Source organism: Leucoraja erinacea, chromosome 3, assembly GCF_028641065.1.
Source record: "Leucoraja erinacea ecotype New England chromosome 3, Leri_hhj_1, whole genome shotgun sequence".
Classification (NCBI taxonomy): Eukaryota; Metazoa; Chordata; class Chondrichthyes; order Rajiformes; family Rajidae; genus Leucoraja; species Leucoraja erinaceus.
Window position 1 is genome coordinate 23,848,292 of NC_073379.1, and position 19,282 is coordinate 23,867,573.

The following is a 19,282-nucleotide window of genomic DNA, read 5'->3' on the forward strand; positions in this document are numbered from 1 at the left end:
CTGCCTACTCACCCAACCTAACCAAGTCACCCTGCAGCCTCAAAGCATCCACCTCACAGCTGACACTGCCACCCAGCACTGTGTCATCCGCAAACTCGGAGATGTGAGTGTACAAGGAGTAAAGAAGGAGCTGAGAATGCTTCCTTGCGGACCACCAGTGTTTAGGATTAACGTGGAGGATGATTTATCACCCTCCATGGTGTTATTCTGAATACAATTCATTTTAGGAAAAACATTTTTTAAATGACATAATTGGGAGGTTTTCTCCTTTAAGGAGAGTGCTCTCCCACCCACGTGCTGGTGGGGAGGGGGAGGGGGAGGGTGGAGCACTTCTGGGGGGGAAGAGGCGTCAGTCTACGCTGGCTCCACTGCGGACTGGCCGGCGTTGAGGGATCTCGGCTCAGTGAGCTATTTTTGAAAGTGACCCTGATAGTTTGCAGCTGTTTACGACCATGACTGAAGATGACGGATTCAGTTGTCGCGGAAGGCCAAGTCAGACTGAGGGACGGGAAAAAGGTTTGTGGAGCTCGGGAGTGGCGGAAAATAACGTTGTTGCTGTCGGTCGGTTTGTGGAATGAAAGGACATATGCCGGTCTGTGGTGTTAACTCAACATTGTCTTTTATTTTGTATGAACCTCCAGTGGAAACATAGATGGCTGGTGCTTCGAAAACCTTCCCCTGTTGCAGGTACAGTAATGTCTGCTCTTTTACCCACTCACTGTATCTGGGGGAAATCAACCCAGGAAAGCTGTGGAAATCATAACCAGGGGATAGTAATTTAGTTTAGTTTAGTTTAGTTTATTGTCATGTGTACCGAGGTACAGTAAAAAGCTTTTTGTTGCGTGCTAACCAGTCAGCGGGAAGACAAAACATAATTACAATCGAACTGTCCACAGTGCACAGATTCAGGATAAAGGGAATGATGTTTTTTGCAAGATAAACTCCAGTGAAGTCTGATTAAAGATAGTCCGAGAGTCTCCAATAAGGTCGATAGTAACTGAGGATCACGCTCTAATTGTTGATAGAGTGGTTCAGTTGCCCGAACTCGGTGGGCCGATGGAACTGTATCCACGCTGTATCACTAAACTAAACTAAACTAAACTAATACTAATCCCAATATTCACTCTTTTGAGTCATTGAATCTGAAGAAGGGCCCAATCTTCACATGCCAAAGTCGTGCAGGATTGTAGTTTAGTTTAGTTTACTTTATTGTCACGTGTACATTTTGTTGCATGCTATCCAGTCAGCGGAAAGTCTATACTTGATTCGTAAATATAAGATCAATACATGTTTACAATCAAGTCATCCACAGTGTACAGATACAGGATAAAGGTTTGTGGAGCTCAGGAGTGGCGGAAGATTTTGTGCAAGATAAAGTCCGATTAAAGATAGCTCGAGGGTCTCCAATAAGGTAGATGGTAGCTCAGGACCACTCTTTAGTTGGTGATAGGATAGTTCAGTTGCCTGATAACAGCTGGGAAGAAACCCTGAATTTGGAGATGGGAGGGAAATATTTAATAGGAATCTGAGGGGCAAATCTTTTCATGCAGAGGGTGGTGGGCATATGGATTGAGTTACTCAGAGGAGGTAGTTAGGGCAGCATTAAAAAAGCATTTGGACAGGAACATGGGTAGTGTCATACGGTGAGGAAACAGGCCATTCGGTCCACTGACCAACATGCCCCATTTACACCAGTCCCACCTGCCATCATTAGGCCCATATCCATCGAAACCTTTCCTATCCATGTACCTGTCTAATTGTTTTCTATAGACTGTGGATCAGTTCTTGTGGTCTGGCGGGTAGCCAATGTAAGCCCACTTTTTAAGAAAGGAGGGGAAGAGAAAACAGGGAATAATAGACCAGTCAGCCTTACATCTATACTGGGGAAGATGCTTAAATCGATTATTAAAGATGTAATAGCAGCCAGGGGATGAAATAGCTGTCAAAACATGTTGGAGCCACAATTTCGTCACACACAAGCACACGCACGCGCATGCGCACACACACGCACGCACGCTTCGTTTGACCAGAATCGTGGGGCTTCACCATCGGGAGCCTCGATCGCCTCGACGCAGCAATTTGACCGCGCGGCAGTGGAAGAACCCGTGGATGATTTTCAGCCACGCTGGGCGATGAAAGGCCCCGTGAACGGGCCGCTCTATGATCTTTGCTCCACCAGGACGTGTCCCTCCTCCAATCACCACGCTCTATCCTCAGTCCCACCCCCACTACTTCCTCCTCTGACTGACGCCTCCCTCCTCCAATCATTGCGCTGAATCATCATGTCCCGCCCCCGCACCTGCTGACTGACGTCTCTCTCGTCCAATAGGCGCCCTCGATCATCAGTCCCACCCCCACTGTTTTGCGGAAAGTGGAGATTTTTAATAGATTTTTTTTCACTGAATTTTAAAATCTGAATTACAAAACATGGGGGGATTGTCCCCCACCTCTCAAAACATGCAGTGCATTTGGAAAGCAGTGACAGGATCGGTCAAAGTCAGCATGGATTTATGAAGGGGAAATCATGCTTGACATCTTCTGGAATTTTTTGAGGATGTAACAAGTAGAATGGATAAGGGAGAGCCAGTGGATGTGGGGTATCTGAACTTTCAAAAAGCCTTTGACAAGGTCCCACACAAGGGATTAGTGTGCAAAATTAGAGCACATGGTATTGGGGGTAGGGTATTGACATGGATAGAGAACTGGTTGAAGCAAAGAATAGGAATTAATGGGTCTTCTTCAGAATGGCGGGCAGTGACTTGTGGGGTGCCGCAAGGCTCAGTGCTGGGACCCCAGTTATTTATGATATATATTAACGATTCAGACGAGGGAATTAAATGTAACATCTCCAAGTTTGCGGATGACACAAAGCTGGGTGGCAGTGTGAGCTGCGAGGAGGATGCTATGAGGCTGAAGGGTGACTTGGATATGTTGGGTGAGTGGGCAGGTGCATGGCAGATGCAGTATAATGTGGATAAATTGAATAAATTTTATTTGCCAAGTATGTATACATACAAGGAATTTGCCTTGGTGCTTTGCTCGCAAGTAACAACATGATATACAGTAAGCAATTAAGAATAAAACATTATAATTTGAACATGTGATTAATGAAATAAAATAATGTGAGGTCATCCACTTTGGTGGCAAGAACAGGAAGGCAGATTATTATCTGAATGGTGTCAGATGAGGAAAAGGGGAGGTGCAACGGGACCTGGGTGTCCTTGTACATCAGTCACTAAAAGTAAGCATGCAGGTACAACAGGCAGTGAAGAAAGCAAATGGCACGTTGTCCTTCTTAGCGAGAGGATTTGAGTATAGGAACAAGGAGCACCTATTGCAGTTATACAGGGCCCTGGTGAGACAACACCTGGAGTATTATGTGCCGTTTTGATTTCCTAATTTGAGGAAGGACATTCTTGCTATTGAGGGAGTGCAGCATAGGTACACCAGATTAATTCCCGGGATGGCGGGACTGACATATGATGAAAGAATGGGTCAACTGGGTTTATATTTACTGGAATATAGAAGGATGAGAGGGTATCTTATAGAAATTAATAAAATTCTTAAGGGATTGGGCAGGCTAGATGCACAAAAAATGTTCCCGATGTTGGGGGAGTCCAGAACCAGGGGTGACAGTTTAAGAATAAGGAGTAGTCTGATATCACACACGTTTCTATCTCTTCTCTATTCTCTCTCTGTCTCCTTTTTATTGTTAAAATTAAGATAATAAGAAGCTGTACACGAATTTTAACATGCCAATATATACTAGGTACAATAAATATTATTGTACTTCTAATAAAAATAAAAATTAAAAAAAATATATATATTGGGCGAGTCCAAAAAGAATAAGGGGTAGGCCATTTAGGACTGAGATGAGGAAAAGCTTTTACACCCAGAGAGTTGTGAATATGTGGCATTCTGTGCCACTGCAGGCCATTTTACTGGAAGTTTTCAAGCGAGAGATAGATTTAGCTCTTAAGGCTAATGGAATCAAGGGATATGGGAAAAAGCAGGAATGGGGTACTGATTGTCAGCCATGATCATGTTGAATGGCGGTGCTGGCTCGAAGGGCCAACTGGCCTTCTCCTACACCTATTTTCTATGTTTCTATGTTGCTGAATGTTATAAAATTACCTGCTTCAACTTCCTCCTCTGGCAGCTCATTCCATATACCTACCACCCTATGTGTAAAAAATGTTTCCCCTCGGGTTTCTATTAAATCTTTTCCCTCTCATCTTAAAGCTAGGAAGTTTTTAGAAGGATATTTTAGTTTAGAGATACAGCACGGAAACAGGCCCTTCAGCCGACCGAGTCCACACTGACCAGCGATCCCCGCACATTAATACTACCCGATACACACTAGGAACAATTACATTTGTTTAAAATATGAAGCCAATTAACCTACAAACCTGTACGTCTTTGGAGTGTGGGAGGAAGTTCTTGGAGACTGTGGGACGAAGATGTCGGAGAAAACCCACGCAGTTCACGGTGAGAACATACAAACTCCATACCTGTAGTTGGGGTCGAACCCGGGTCTCTGGCGCTGTAAGATAGTAGCTCTACTGCGACAATAGACAATAGGTGCAGGAGTAGGCCATTCGGCCCTTCAAGCCAGCACCACTATTCAATGTGATCATGGCTGATCATTCACAAATGCAGCATTTCTGGAGAACATGGGTAGGCGATCCTGACCTCAGGTGCTGTCTGTGCGGAGTTTGCATGTTCTCCCTATGACTGCGTAGGTTTCTCTGGGTGCTCCGGTTTCCTCACACATCCCAAAGATATGCGGGTTTGCAGGTTAATTGACTCTCTGTAAAATTGCCCCTCGTGTGCAAGGAGTGGATGAGAAAGTGGGATAATATAGAGCTGGTGTGAACGGGTGATTGTCAGCCCAGACTCAGTGGGCCGAAGGGCCTGTTTCCATGCTGTATCTCTAAACTAAATTAAACTAAATTGATAATTTATTGTATATTTAGTTTTTGTTGTTGCAGTCTTAAGAAGGATCCCGACCTAAAATGTTGTTTGTCTATTCCCTCCAGTACATTGCGGGGACAGAGTTGTGTTTGATTTGGTGGAGGGGAGGGGGGTTCTAACCTACACCCCCACCCCCTCCCCACCGCCCCCCCCCACTGCATGTTTGTGATATTTTTCAGCTTGGCCAGCACAAGTCTTTCGAGGGTCTTCATGATTACAGAGGTCAGTGCGACAGGCCTGTTGTCATTAAGACCAGTAATCCTTGGCTTTTTGGGTATGGGAGCAGTAGTGGAGACTTTGAAGCAGACAGGGACAGTGCAGGTTTGCAGGGATCAATTGAAAATGCCCGTGTAGACCGGTGCCAGTTGTTCGGCACAGAGCTTGATTTCTCTGAAAGAATCTTTACTAAATTAAATTAGAAGGAAATGGAAGAGAAATAGACCTGGGATTTGATTGATCTATTGCCCACAACAGGATATAGCGAATATAGAGATTCACGGACTGATCTGATGGGGTGCCTCAGGTATCCTTCATGGCACCTTTAATAATGGTGAGACAGGTAAAATGTGCAGTTTAGTTTATTATTGTCACGTGCACCAAGGTACAACGAAAATACATTCTTGCCGTAGAGGGAGTACAGAGAAGGTTCACCAGACTGATTCCAAGGATGTCAGGACTTTCATATGAAGAAAGACTGGATAGACTCGGCTTGTACTCGCTAGAATTTAGAAGATTGAGGGGGATTCTTATAGAAACTTACAAAATTCTTAAGGGGTTGGACAGGCTAGATGTAGGAAGATTGTTCCCGATGTTGGGGAAGTCCAGAACAAGGGATCACAGTTTAAGGATAAGGGAGAAATCTTTTAGGACCGAGATGAGAAAAACATTTTTCACACAGAGACCGGTGAATCTCTGGAATTCTCTGCCACAGAAGGTAGTTGAGGCCAGTTCTTTGGCTATATTTAAGAGGTAGTTAGATGTGGCCCTTGTGGCTAAAGGGATCATGGGGTATGGAGAGAAGCAGGTACAGGATACTGAGTTGGATGATCAGCCATGATCAACTATTGAATGGTGGTGCAGGCTCGAAGGGCCGAATGGCCTACTCCTGCACCTATTTTCTATGTTTCTATGTAAAAGTGTTTTTGTTGTTTAATTGTAATTGGAAAGACAATACGTGATTACAATCAAACCGCACACAGGATAAAGGGAATAATGTTTAATGCAATAAAGTCCGATACAAGCAAGTCCGAGGGACTCCAATGAGGTAGATGGTAGGTCAGGACCGCTCACTCGTTGGTGTTAGGATGGTCAGTTGCCTGATAACAGCTGGGAACATACTGTCCCTGAATCTGGAGGTGAACGTTTTCACATTCAGTACTTTTTATCCGATGGGAGAGGGGAGAAGAGGGAGTGACCGGGGTGAGACTGATCCTTGATTCTGCTGCTGGTCTTTGTGAGGCAGAGTGAGGTGTAAATAGAGTCAATGGAAGGGAGGTTGCTTTGCGTGATGGTTGATGGGAAGAAGCTGTTCTTGAATCTGGAGGTCACGGTTCTGATAGTTCTGTACCTTCTCCCCGATGGTAGCAGTGTGATGATACGTGGCCAGGGTGGTGTGGGTCTCTGATGATGCTGGCTGTATTTTTGATGCACCTCTTCCTATAGATCCCTGCAATGGTGAAGAGGTCAGTACCCGTGATGAACCAGGCAGTGTTCACCGCTCTCTGCAGCCTCTTTCACTTGTTGTATGAGCTTTAATGCGGAGACCTTTATTCTGCACTTTGCCTATTGTACTTGAGTTTGGTTTAAAGGTACAGCACGGAAACAGGCCCTTCAGCCCACTGAGGCCACGCTGCCCAGCGATCACCCATACACTGGCACTATTCTACATAAGAGAGACAATTTACAGAAGCCAATTAAACTACAGACCTGCACGTCTTTGGAGCGTGGGAGGAAACCGGAGCCCCCGGAGAAAACCCACACAGTGGGGAGAACATGCAAACTCCGTACAGACAGCACCCGTAGTCAGGATTGAACCTGGGTCTCTGGCGCTGTAAGGCAGCAGCTCTACCGCTGCACCACCGTGCCACCCGGATTGGATTGTGTTCATTGTGTTTACGTACAGTATTACCTGATTTGATTTTCTGAAGCCGGTCGTGAAGCTCCTGTCAGAATGTTCTCCACTGTCAACGTGTCGAAGCTCGATCGAGTGTTCGGCGATTTGCCGAATCTCCTCAAAATTCTTAGGAAGCTCAGTTCAGTTTATTTTTTTCGTTTAGTTTTGTTTATTGTCACCTGTACCTAGTGAAAAGTTTTTGTTGCATGCTAACTGGTCAGGAGAAAGACTATACGTGATTACAATCGATCCATTTACAGTGCATAGAGAAAAGTGGAGTGTGGTACAGAAGTTGGTGAACTTTCTTTGTGATTGCATCAACGTGCTGGGCCCTGGATAGACTATCAGAGATATGTACACACCAGGAAGTTGAAGCTGTTGACTCTCTTCACCGCCGTCCCACCAATGAAGATAGATGTATTGTCCATCACCTCCCCCTTTCTGAAGCCAGTCGTCAGCCTCTTGTCTAGACACAAAAAGCTGGAGTAACTCAGCAGGGACAGGCAGCATCTCTGGAGAGAAGGAATGGGAGATGTTTCGGGCCGAGACCCTTCTTCATCCACTTGGGCTTGTTGCTGGTGAGAGGAAGACTGTTGTTCTGCCACCATTCAACTGGATGCTTGATCTCCCTCCTGTGCTCTCACCCGTCATTAGCTGTTATTCATCCAACGATGGCGGTACTATCGATGAATTAAAGGATGTCGTTGGGAATCTGCCCAGATACACAGGGCGGCACGGTGGCACAGCGCCAAAGACCCGGGTTTGATCCTGACTACGAGCGGTGTCTGCACATAGTTTGTACCTTCTCCCCATGACCGCGTGAGTCTTCTCCGGGTGCTCCGGCTTCCTCCCACACTCCAAAGACGTGCGGGTTAGTAGGTTAATTGAATTCAGTACCAATTATAAAATTGCCCCAAGTGTGTGCAGGATAGTGCTAGTGTATGGGGTGATCGCTGGTCGGTGCCGACTCGGTGGGCCAAAGGGCCTGTTTCCACTGTATCTGTAAAGTCTAGTTTTGGGGATAGAGGGAGTGGAGCAGGGGGGTGAGCACAGCCCAGGTGCCTCTGTTCTGATGGTCACCAAGGAGGAGGTATTGTTGACAAACCCTAACCCTCATGTGGTCTGCTGTCTGTTGCACAAGAACCCAGGAGACAACAGAATATAGACGTTGGGAGGTCATGTTACAGATGTACAAGACATTTAAAGTACAGTGCTCAGTTTTGGTCACCTGTTATAGGAAAGCTGTTGTTAAGCTGGAAAGGGTGAAGGGAGGATTGATGAGGATGTACAGAGGAGGGCCTAAGCTGCAGGGAGGGACTGAGCAGGGTAGGACTTTATGCCTTAGAGCGCAGGAGGGTGAGGGGTGATCATATTAGAGGTGCACAAGATCATGTGAGGAATAGATCAGGTAAATGCACAGTCTTACCCTGAGTAGAGGAATCGAGAACCAGAGGACAAAGGTTTAAGGTGAGGGGGGAACGTTTTTGCACAAAAGGTGGGAGGTTTATTGATGAGCTGCCAGAGGAGGTAGTTGAGGCAAGTTCTATCATAACATTTAAGAAACATTTGGACAGGTACATGGATGGGATCGGTTGAGTGGGATATGGGCCAAATGCGGGACTAGTGTAGATGGGGCATGTTAGTCGGTGTGTGCAAGTGGGCCGAAGGGCCTGTATGCACACTGGATGACTATAAATAGGAGCAGGAGTAAGCCACTTGGCCCCTCAAGCCTGCCCTGCTGTTCACTGCAATCATGGCTGATCTGCCCAGGCTTCATCTCCACATCTGTACCACTTCCCCACAATCCTTAATCACCTGATGTTAGTTTAGTTTAGTTCAGAGATACAGTGTGGAAACAGGCCCTTTCGGCCCACCGCGCCCACCAGCGACCCCGCATATTAACGCTATCCTATACCCACTAGGGACAATTTTTACATTTACCAAGCTGATTAACCTACATACCTGAACACCTTTGGAGTGTGGGAGGAAACCAAAGATCTTGGAGAAAACCCACGCAGGTCACGGGGAGAACGTACAAACTCGGTACATCGGCACCTGTAGTCGGGATCGAACCCAGGTCTCCGGCACTGCATTCGCTGTAAGGCTGTGCCACCGTGCCACCCTTTCAGAAATGATCTCCCTCCTGTTCAAGTACCTCTGATGATCCAACCTCCAGCACCTTCTGGGGCTGGGAATTCCAGAGATTCATCACCTTGTGTGATCAGAGATTCCTACTCATAAGGTTTAGGTTTATTGTAACGAGGTACAGTGAGGTACAGTAATGATGGATAGGCAAATGAAAAGAAATAGGAATAGAGTGGCAGTGAGAGGGGAGCAGGGTGGGTGGGGGTGGTAGAGGGTGGAGGGGGGGGGGCAGAGGGTGGATGGGGAGGGTGGATGGGGGAGGGGAGCGGTGGGGGTGGGTGGATGAGGGGGGCAGGCGAGAAAAGGCCTGAACAAATCAGGTTCGGCAACAGATGAGCTCAGGAAGGGTGGAGCCATAACGACCCAGTGTAATAACAAGAGGGATACAAGGATGTGAAGCGCTCCTGCCTAAGGTCATCTGTTGCCTTGTGTGGGTGTTGTGTGTAGTGTGGGTGGCACACTCTCTGTGTGTGGGGGGGGGGGGGAGGACTGGGGTTTAGTGGCTCCCCAAGGGTTTATCTTCGAGGTTTCAGCGTTTGTCTGAAGAGCAGGTGAGGCAGAGCTGCAGCACTGAAGGGAACGTGTGAATGGATTAGCGATCTTTGAAGCTGCTGCTTTTGCAGCTGTTTGTGTGGCAGCTGTTCTCCTGGTGGGCAGCGGGGCAGGGGAGAGCAACTCCTGTCAGTCAGTCTGGGAGGAGGGAGACTGGAGGGGAGGGGGCGAGAGAGAATGAGAAGAGGGAGAGGACGGTGAGAGTGTGGGGGAGAGAGGCAGAGAGCAAGAGAGAGGGATAGAGAGAGAGAGCAAGCGGGACAGGGGAATGGGGAGAGAATGGAGAGAGAGAGGATGGGGGAAGGCTGGAGGAGGATAGAGAGAATGGAGAGAGAGAGAGAGAGAGAGGGATGGGGGAAGGCTGGAGGGAGGTGGAGAGAGAGAGAATGGAGAGAGGGAGAGATATCATGGGGAGAGACTGGGGTGTAGAGGGGAGGATGGGAAGGGAGAGAGAATGAAGCACACATAGAAAATAGGTGCAGGAGTAGGCCATTCAGCCCTTCATATTGGGAGAGTGTAAACATCTGGGGACAATTTTACCTACAAACCTGACCCAGAGAAAACCCACACGGTCACGGGAAGAACAGATAAACTCTATACAGGCAGCACCCTTAGTCAGGATCGAACCCGTATCTCTGGCGTGTAACTCTACCACTGCTGCCCCAACTTTTGTGTAAAGCAGCAACTGCGGTTCCTTGTTTCTGCAAATACTTGACCTTTCAAACCTCTAGTTTCTCTCTCCCCTGACTCTCAGTCTGAAGAATGGTCTCGACCAGAAACGTCACCCATCCATATTCTCCAGAGATGCTGCCTGACCCGTTGAGTTACTCCAGCAATGTGTGTCTAACACTGTTGACCTGTTGAGCCGCAGAGTTTTATTGCCTTCCATTGATTGCGTACCTCTTTGTGAATGCTTGCTTTCAGATTGCTTGCTCATGCTGGTGTTCAAAGACAAGTGTGAGAAGAGCAAGGGGCACAAGGAGAGGAGCAGCCTGACTCTGGAGGATATATGTGGCCTTGAACCCGGCCTCTCGCTTGAAGGCGTGAGTCACATCCTCGCTATCATCTGTCTGGGACAAACTGTGCTGCTGGCCTTTGAGAACAAGGAGACCATGTGTGCCTGGGACATTCGCACTCGCTACAGCCTTGGAGAAGGTAACTCTCTCTCAACCCCAGTCTTTAAAGCCCTGTCCCACGGTACGAGTTCATTCCAAGAGTTCTCCCGAGTTTGCCCTGATTCGAACTCGGAGGTTTATGATAATGACCTCTCGTCGGTATTCGGGGCTCTCGTGGACATTTTTCATCATGTTGAATAATCTTCACGACTCTTCCCGTGCTTACCTGCCATTAGCGAGTCTTCCCGAGTACCTGCTGTTAGCGTGACGAGCCAGTAAGAGACGTCCCCGAGCTCCAACGCACCCGCTACGTTCATTCTCCGTGCTTACCACGACTTCGATTCTTTAAAAACTCAGGAGAGCTCTTGGAATGAACTCGTACCATGGGACAGGGCTATTAGTCAGTGGGTGGTGAATCTGTGGAATCCATTCTCACAGAAGGCTGTGGAAACCAAGTCAGTGGATATTTTTAAGGCAGTGATAGATAGATTGTAGATTGTCAGAGGTTATGGAGAGAAGGCTCAAAGACACAGAGAACTGGAGGAACTCAGCAGGCTACGGGAAGAAGGTAGGAGAATGCGGTTAGAAGGGAGAAATAGATCAGCCAAGATTGAATGGCGGAGTAGACTTGATGGGCTAGGTCTAGGTTGTGGATGCCATACTGAGGGAGAGCTGAATGAGGGGAATAAATCGGGTAAATGCCCGAAACCTCAGGTTCCTATTAAATCTTTCCCACTCACCTTAAACCTACATCCTCTGGTTCTCGATTCCTCTGCTCTGGGCAAAAGATTCCATCCATTCCTCTCATGATCTTAGACACCTCTATAAGATCACCCCTCATCCCCCTGTGCTCCAAGGAATGAAGTCCTAGCCTGCTCAACCTCTCCCTACAGATACTTGAGGGAGAATAAGTTTTAGGGCTTTGGGGACAAAGTGGGAAAATAGAAGTGAGGGGATTATTCCACAAGAGGTTGGGATAGACTTGCTCCTGTGCCTTTAAAAAATCTATGAATCTGTAGTTCTAGCTCTCCCTCTGGCTCTTTGAAGAGATTTTCTCGCTGATGGTCAGTAAAGACAGAAAGGTGGAGCAGCGGTAGAGTTGGCGAGAGAGCCGAGCTCGATCCTGACCACGGGTTCTGTCTGAACGGAGTTTGCATGTTCTTCCCATGACCACATGGGTGTTCTCAGGGTGCTCCGGTTTCTTCCTGCACTCCAAAGACGTGCAGGTTTTATTTGTAGTTTAATGCTGATTGGGGCACCTTTAGTTTAGTTCCATGCTGTATCCGTCAATTCAATCAATCGATGAACAATGAAGGGAGCAATAAATGGATCGATTCATTGAAAGTGAGCCTTTGACCCACAAAGTCCATGCCAGCCATCAGACTACCTGTTCACTCTGGTTCTATGTTACTCCACTTTCTCATCCACTCCCTACACACTAGGGGGCAATTTACATTGTTGATTGATTGTAACGACTGAAAGAAATAGCATGAAACTAAACTAACGGTGCCCCAATCAATTTACAGAATCAACGAACAAATCCACACGTCTTTGGGAAGTGCGAGGAGTTTAGAAGAATGATGGGGGACCTCATTGAAACGTACAGAATAGTGAAAGGCCTGGATAGAGTGGATGTACAGAGGATGTTTCCACAAATGAGAGAGTCTAGGACAAGAGGTCACAGCCTCAGAATTAAAGGACGTTCTTTTAGGAAGGAGATGAGGAGAAATGTATTTAGTCAGAAGGTGGTGAATCTGTGAAATTCTTTGCTACAGAAGGCTGTGGAGGCCGTCCGTCAGTGGATATTTTTAAGGCAGAGATCGATAGATTCTTGATTAGTACAAGTGTCAGAGGTTATAGGGAGAAGGCAGGCAAATGGGGTTGAGAGGGAGATATAGATCATCCATGATTGAATGGTGGAGTAGACTCGATGGGCTGAATGGCCTAATCCTCCTCCTATTCCTTATGACCTTAAACTGGAGTACCCAGAAGAAACCCATGGGGAACGGACAAACTCCACACAGACAGCACCCGTGGTCAGGATAGAACATAGGTCTCTGGTGCTGTGAGGCAGCAACTCTAGCTTTAGAGGGATATAGGGTGGTGGGTGTGGAACGAGCTGCCAGAGGAGGTAGTTGAGGCAGGTGCTAATATAATGTATGAGAGACATTTAGGCAGGTACATGGATAGTATATGCTTATAGGGATATGGGCCAAATGCAGACAGGTGGGGCTAGTGTAGTTGGGGCATGTTGGGCGGTGTGGGTAAGTTGGGCCGAAGGGCCTGTTTTCATACTGTATGACTCTATGACTGTACCAGCTGAGCCACTGTGCTGCCCTCCTTGCATGGTGCGCCACCAGCTTCCTAACGTCGATAAGTAGCTCCTTCATCTTGCTGGCACGGAGGGAGAAGTTGTTGTCCTTTGCGTGAATGAGTATGTAGGGAGTGGCTACGAAACCTTTATGCGCAGGGACTATCACAACGTTTAGTTGAGGCAGGTGCTAATATAATGTATGTAGCAGTATGCTCTCTACGGTGCATCTCTGAGTGGTGAATCTCTGGAACTCTCTGCCACAGAGGGTAGTTGAGGCCCAGTTCATTGGCTAATTTAGAGGGAGTTAGATGTGGCCCTTGTGGCTACATCAGGGGGTATGGAGAGAAGGCAGGTACGGGATACTTTGGATGATCAGCCATGATCATATTGAATGGCGGTGCAGGCTCGAAGGGCCGAAATGGCCTACTCCTGCACCTAATTTCTATGTTTCTATGTTTCTATGTTTAACAAACATTTGGATGGGTACATGGATAGGATAGGTTTAGAGGAATATGGACCAAATGCAGGCAGTTGGGACTTGTGTAGATGGGGGCCTGTTGGTCGGCGTGGGCAAGTTGGGCCTAAGGGCTGTTTCTGACCCTATTACTCTATGCGATGACCTAGAACGAGAGTGATCCGACGGTCAGTATGGACTCGGTGACCGAAGTGTCTGTTTTCATGCTGAATCTCTAAACTGGATCTAGTTATCGCTCTCTTAATTGTCGATTTTGATTGATTATTAAATTGACTGAAATATACAGTACAGAAACAGGCCCTTTGGCCCACCGAGTCCACTCAGACCATCAATCACCCAGTAGAGCAAGGGGAAGATACAGAGTGCAGAATATAGTTCTCAGCATTGTAGCGCATCAGTTCCAGAGACAAAGTTAAATTCTGCAATGGGATAGAGGCCAATTGGACTGAATCTTAGGACCATAAATCTTAGATCAGAAGTCTGTTAACTTTGGGGAAGAAGTCGTTCCTGTGTCTGGTGGTGCGCGCTTTCAAGCTTCTGTACCTTCTGCCGAATAGGAGCAAAGAGAAACAATGGACGAAGTGGGACAGGCCTTTGACTATCTTGGCTGCTTTCATGAGGCAGTGTGAAGTGTAGATGGTGTCAATAGTGGGGTCTGTGTGATGAACTGGGCTGCATCCAAAACTATCTGCAACTTCTTGTGCTCTTGGGCAGAGCTGTTCTCAAACCAAGCTGTGATGCAACCTGACAGTATGCTCTCTATGGTGCATCTGTGGAAAGAGTCACTGGAAACGTGCTGAATTTCCTGAGGAAGTAGAGGCTTTCTTGGGAGTCACTTCAGTGTGGCTGGTCCATGATAGATCGTTGGTAATATTTATGCCAAGGAACTTGAAGTCCTCAACCATTTCCACGTTTGCACCTTTGTTGCTGTTTGGGGAATGTAGTCCACCATGCTTCCTGATGGCGATAACTAGCTCCTTCATCTTATTGGCATTGAAGAAGATTGTTGCCCTGACAGCATGTCGCTTAGTTCTCTATCTCCTTCTTGTACTCCATCTCGTCATTTAGCCCACCATCACGGTGTCATCTGCAAACATGTCGATGAAGTTAGAGCTTTCATCCTAGAGAATTATTGTGGGACAGGTGTCACCTATCCTCACTGACTGTAGACACGATAGTCCGTTGTGCTTAAACATTGTCCTTTGTGGCAAAAGACAGTTAAAGGTGTTTTTGCAAAATGCATCAGGTCCCTGAATAGTGTTTAGTGACCCAATGAATCGGTCTGAAGAAGGGTCCCGACCTGAAAAACGTCACCTATCCATGTTCTCCAGAGATGCTGCCGGACCCGCTGAGTGACTCCAACACTCGGGGGCGGCATGGTGACGGGTGGGATAACAGAACTAGTGTACAGCTGAGTACTGTGAGGCACAGACTTGGTGGGCTGAAGGGCCTGTTTCCATGTTTTATCTCTAAACTCAACTAAACACTTTGTTTAGTTTATTAATGACAGGTACAATTAAAAGTTTTTTTTTGTTGGGTGTTATGCAGTTAGCGAAAAGACTATACGTGTTTACAATCAAGCAGGCACGGAAATCGCTATCAAAATATGGAGGGGACCGGGGGAGACAATTTCTTGCCGGCTGCGCGCACACACACACACACACACGCGACAACACACTTGCCCGCGCGGCACACGCACACGCACACACACACACACACACACACACACACACACACACACACACACACACACACACACACACACACACACACACACACACACACACACACACACACACACACACACACACACACACACACACACACACACACACACACACACACACACACACACACACACACACACACCCACCCCCACCCCCCCCCCCCCCCCCCCCCCCCCCCCCACGCGAGGCTTCGGAGGGCTCCATCCAGCGCTAAATGCTGCTCAACTCTGCCTGTCTCGCCGGGTTAACCTACAGCCCTGCCTGGGCTGATGGGACCCCAGCGCTGCTTCTCCGCGCTGGCTGTAAACCTGGGCCATATTTCCCGCAAGCCCAGGCAGGGCTGTAGGTTAACCTGGCGGGACAGGCAGAGTTGAGCTGGGTTTTGGGCTGCTTCTCTGCGCTGTCTGTGGGCTTGGGGCACAGCTCCCGTCTGACTCTGACCTATCCGGCCACCCGTAACGGGGGGTGGGGGGGGGGGGGCACGGGTGGGGATGGGAAAGCGCCGGAGAGTCGGGATCGATCCTGGCTGCGGATGAAGCGCAAGTCTGTACCGAGAGTGTTTTGGCAAATCTCCCTCCTCCAATCACTGCGCTCTATCCTCAGTCCCACCCCCCTACTTCCGCCTCTGACCGACACCTCCCTCCTCCAATGATCGCGCTGAATCATTATGCCCCGCCCCCATTGCCTGCTGACTGACGTCTCTCTCGTCCAATCGGCGTCCTCGATCAGCAGTCCTACCCCACTGTCTCGCGGAAAGCGGTGATTTCACCAGGTTTTTAAATCCGGATTACAAAAAATGGGGGGGGGGGGATCATTCCCGTGTTCCCCCTGCCCCCCTCCCGGGATTTCTGCCCCTGCAATCAAGCCATACACAGTGTATAGCAATGTTACAAAATTTTGAGATTTTAAAAATCAAGTCTGCAATTTATCCCATCAGATAAAGCATAAAAAGAAGTTTACTTTGACACCTAAATCACTTTCATATCTCAAGTATTAAAAAGGTTATGGCCATTTTCATACTCGGAAATTAGCATCTTGTCCCCTATTGATTTTCTATGGATATAACAAAAAAGCTGTGATCGCGGACAGTCAAAAGCCCATAACTTTCTTAAAAATTAAGAAAACTGAATGAAATTTTCAGTTATCATAGATTGAAGCATTCTGAAACAAATATAAAATAATCTTACTTGGATGACCTGAAATTAAAGCATATAATTAGGTAGTTACCCAATTGTAGCTAATTTCAGACTTCAATTACTAGATCTGAACATCTATCCATTTCTTAATAAATGATTAACATTTTTAAATAGCCTGTCCAAATAATATTCACAAATAATTCACAATAAAACATGATTTTTACATCTCATTTACATTAATTTATAGGCCAAATGGAAGGAATTTAGTGTTCAATTGCTGTAAATTAAATTCCATTTAAATCAGCTTTCTAGTGGGATCCTGTGAACGCGCTGGTTTAGAACGTTCACATTGCGCTAGATTTGTGCCCTCAAATGCCCAGAAAAATACTGCGGGATATAATGGGGCCCAAATTAGCTACTCGCAACATTAAACTTTGTATAAAGGGATCTTAAGAAGCCCTTTTTAACGTAAAAATAAACAGCCTACCTTCCGTTTTCCCCTGTATGAGATCCGACCCGTTGTCGGCGGTCGGGGGTTTAGAGGTTAATTTTTAACCTACTATACCAAATAAAGAAAACCCTTAAAACTAAAAATAGCTCCAGCTACAGAATCTTCCAGTGATTTTCCGTTAATAATTAACTAGGCTGAAAAACCTCGATTTGAACAGCCTAGGGAAAATCGCGTTTTAAACCCGCTCCCCTCTAAACGGCGCCAAAATCGCGCACATGGGCTGGGACAGATTTTCAGCGACGCTTCAGGTAGGCTTTGCAACATACCTACAGTGTACTGATGCAGGATAAAGGGAATAATGTTCAGTGCAAGATAAAATGCAATAAAGTCTGATTAAAGATGGTTGAAGGATGTCCAATGAGATCGATAGGAGGTCAGATCCACTCTCCAGTTGGTGAGAGGACGGTTCAGTTGCCTGATGACAGCTGGGAAGTAACTGAATCTGGAGGTGTGTGTTTTCACACGTCTGTACCTCTTTCCTGAAGGGAGAGGGGAGAAGAGGGAGTGACGTAGTGAGACCGGCCCTTGACTATGCTGGTGGCCTTGCTGAAGCAGTGTGCCCCTGTGTGCAGGATGCAAAACTGCGATAACAGAACCAGTGTAAAGGTGATGTGTAGGAAGTGCAGATCGTTACATGGCAATAATTGGATTCTCTGGAGGGAGGTTCATTGACTTCTTTGAAATGAAGAGGGATAGACAGCCAACCTTTTCCCTGTGAGCATAAGGATGCAAAACAAGAGGACATGACTTCAGAATTAAGGGACAGAAGTTTAGGGGTAAAGGGGGAACTGACTCAGAGAGTGTAGCGGTGTGGAATGAGCTTCCAGAAGTGCTGACAGCATTGGTATCTGGATAGAGATGAGAATGGGTGGTATGAGTTTGGGACTAGGGAAAAAAAATTTGTTCGAGACCGAGATGGCCTTTTTCTGAATGTTATATGGATGCTGACAGCATCTCTGGAGAGAAGCAATGGGTGAAGTTTCAGGTCGAGACCCTTCTTCAGACTGAGATTGCGGGGAGAGGGAGACAGAGGTAGGGAAGGGTGATTGCAGACATGGTGGGACAAAGGGCCTGTTTCCACGCTGCATCTCGGAAGTACAGTAAACTGAACACTTTGTGTCTATGTTTGTAAACCAGAATCTGCAGTTCCCTGTGTGTGTCTACCGTAAGGCTGTTGTGTGTTTACAGTTCACAGGTTCCACGTCACCGTGCTCCCGGGCACCAAGCTGGAAAGTGGACCTGCCACCCTCCACTTCTGCAACAACATCTTTGTGCTGGTGCGGGATGTCCCGCCGGGCATCATTGGCCACTGGAAGCTCTCCGACATGAGGCGTTACGGTGCCATCCCCAACGGGTTCGTCTTTGAAGGGGGGTCGCGGTGCGGACCCTGTGAGTACCCGCAGCTCCCTGCACCCTTTTATTCTCCAACTGCAGCTGGCAGGGTCCGAGTCACAAAAGATTAATCTGAAGAAGTCCCCAGTGTTCAGATGCAGGGTAAAGGGAATAACGTTCAGTGCAAGATAAAGTGCAATAAAGTCTGATTAAAGTGGAGTTTAAACGTCTCCACTCAGGTAGATGGCCGGTCAGGACCACTCTCTATTTGGTGCTAACAGTTGGGAAGAAACTGAATCTGGAGGTATGTGTCCCGACGTGAAACATCACCTTTCCATGTTCTCCAGAGGTGCTGACTGACCCGCTGAGTTACTCCTGCACTTTGTGTCTTTCCTTGGTAAACCAGCTTCTGCAGTTCCTTGTTTCTACATAGTAAAAAAATTAATGGCAGCCCCCGTTAGAAAATACTTATTTTATAATGTATATTTTATATAATTTTATACAGGGCGGCACAGTAGCACAGTGTTAGAGTTGCTGCATTACAGAACCAGAGATCCGGGTTTGGTCCTGACTGCGAGTGCTGTCTGTATGGAGTTTGTACGTTCTCCCTGTGACTACATGGGTTTTCTCTGCGTGCTCCAATTTCCTCTCTCACTACAAAGACATCCGCAGGATCGTGCTAGTGTATGGGGTGATCGCTGGTCAGCACGGACTCAGTAGGCAGAAGGGCCTGTTTCCACACTATGTTTTTAAAGTCTAAAGTCTAACTTAAATTGAAAGAAACAACACAGAAACATGCCCTGTAGTATTGGGTTCACACCGACCGTCGATCACCCGTTCACACTAGTTCGACGATATCCCATGTTCTCATCCACTCCCTTCACACTA

At 47.2% G+C, this 19,282-nt stretch overlaps 1 protein-coding gene across 1 annotated transcript in view; it reads left to right on the forward strand.

Moving 5' to 3' along the window:
• The first annotated feature begins 357 nt into the window (after positions 1-357).
• dok7b (docking protein 7b) overlaps positions 358-19,282 on the forward strand; it is a 62,014-nt gene continuing 43,089 nt past the window's right edge. Inside the window, exons 1-4 of the mRNA XM_055630567.1 lie at positions 358-516; positions 642-687; positions 10,709-10,939; positions 18,251-18,451. Coding sequence (XP_055486542.1) covers positions 463-516; positions 642-687; positions 10,709-10,939; positions 18,251-18,451 — 532 coding nt within the window. The 5' untranslated portion in view covers positions 358-462. The remainder of the gene's footprint in view (positions 517-641; positions 688-10,708; positions 10,940-18,250; positions 18,452-19,282) is intronic.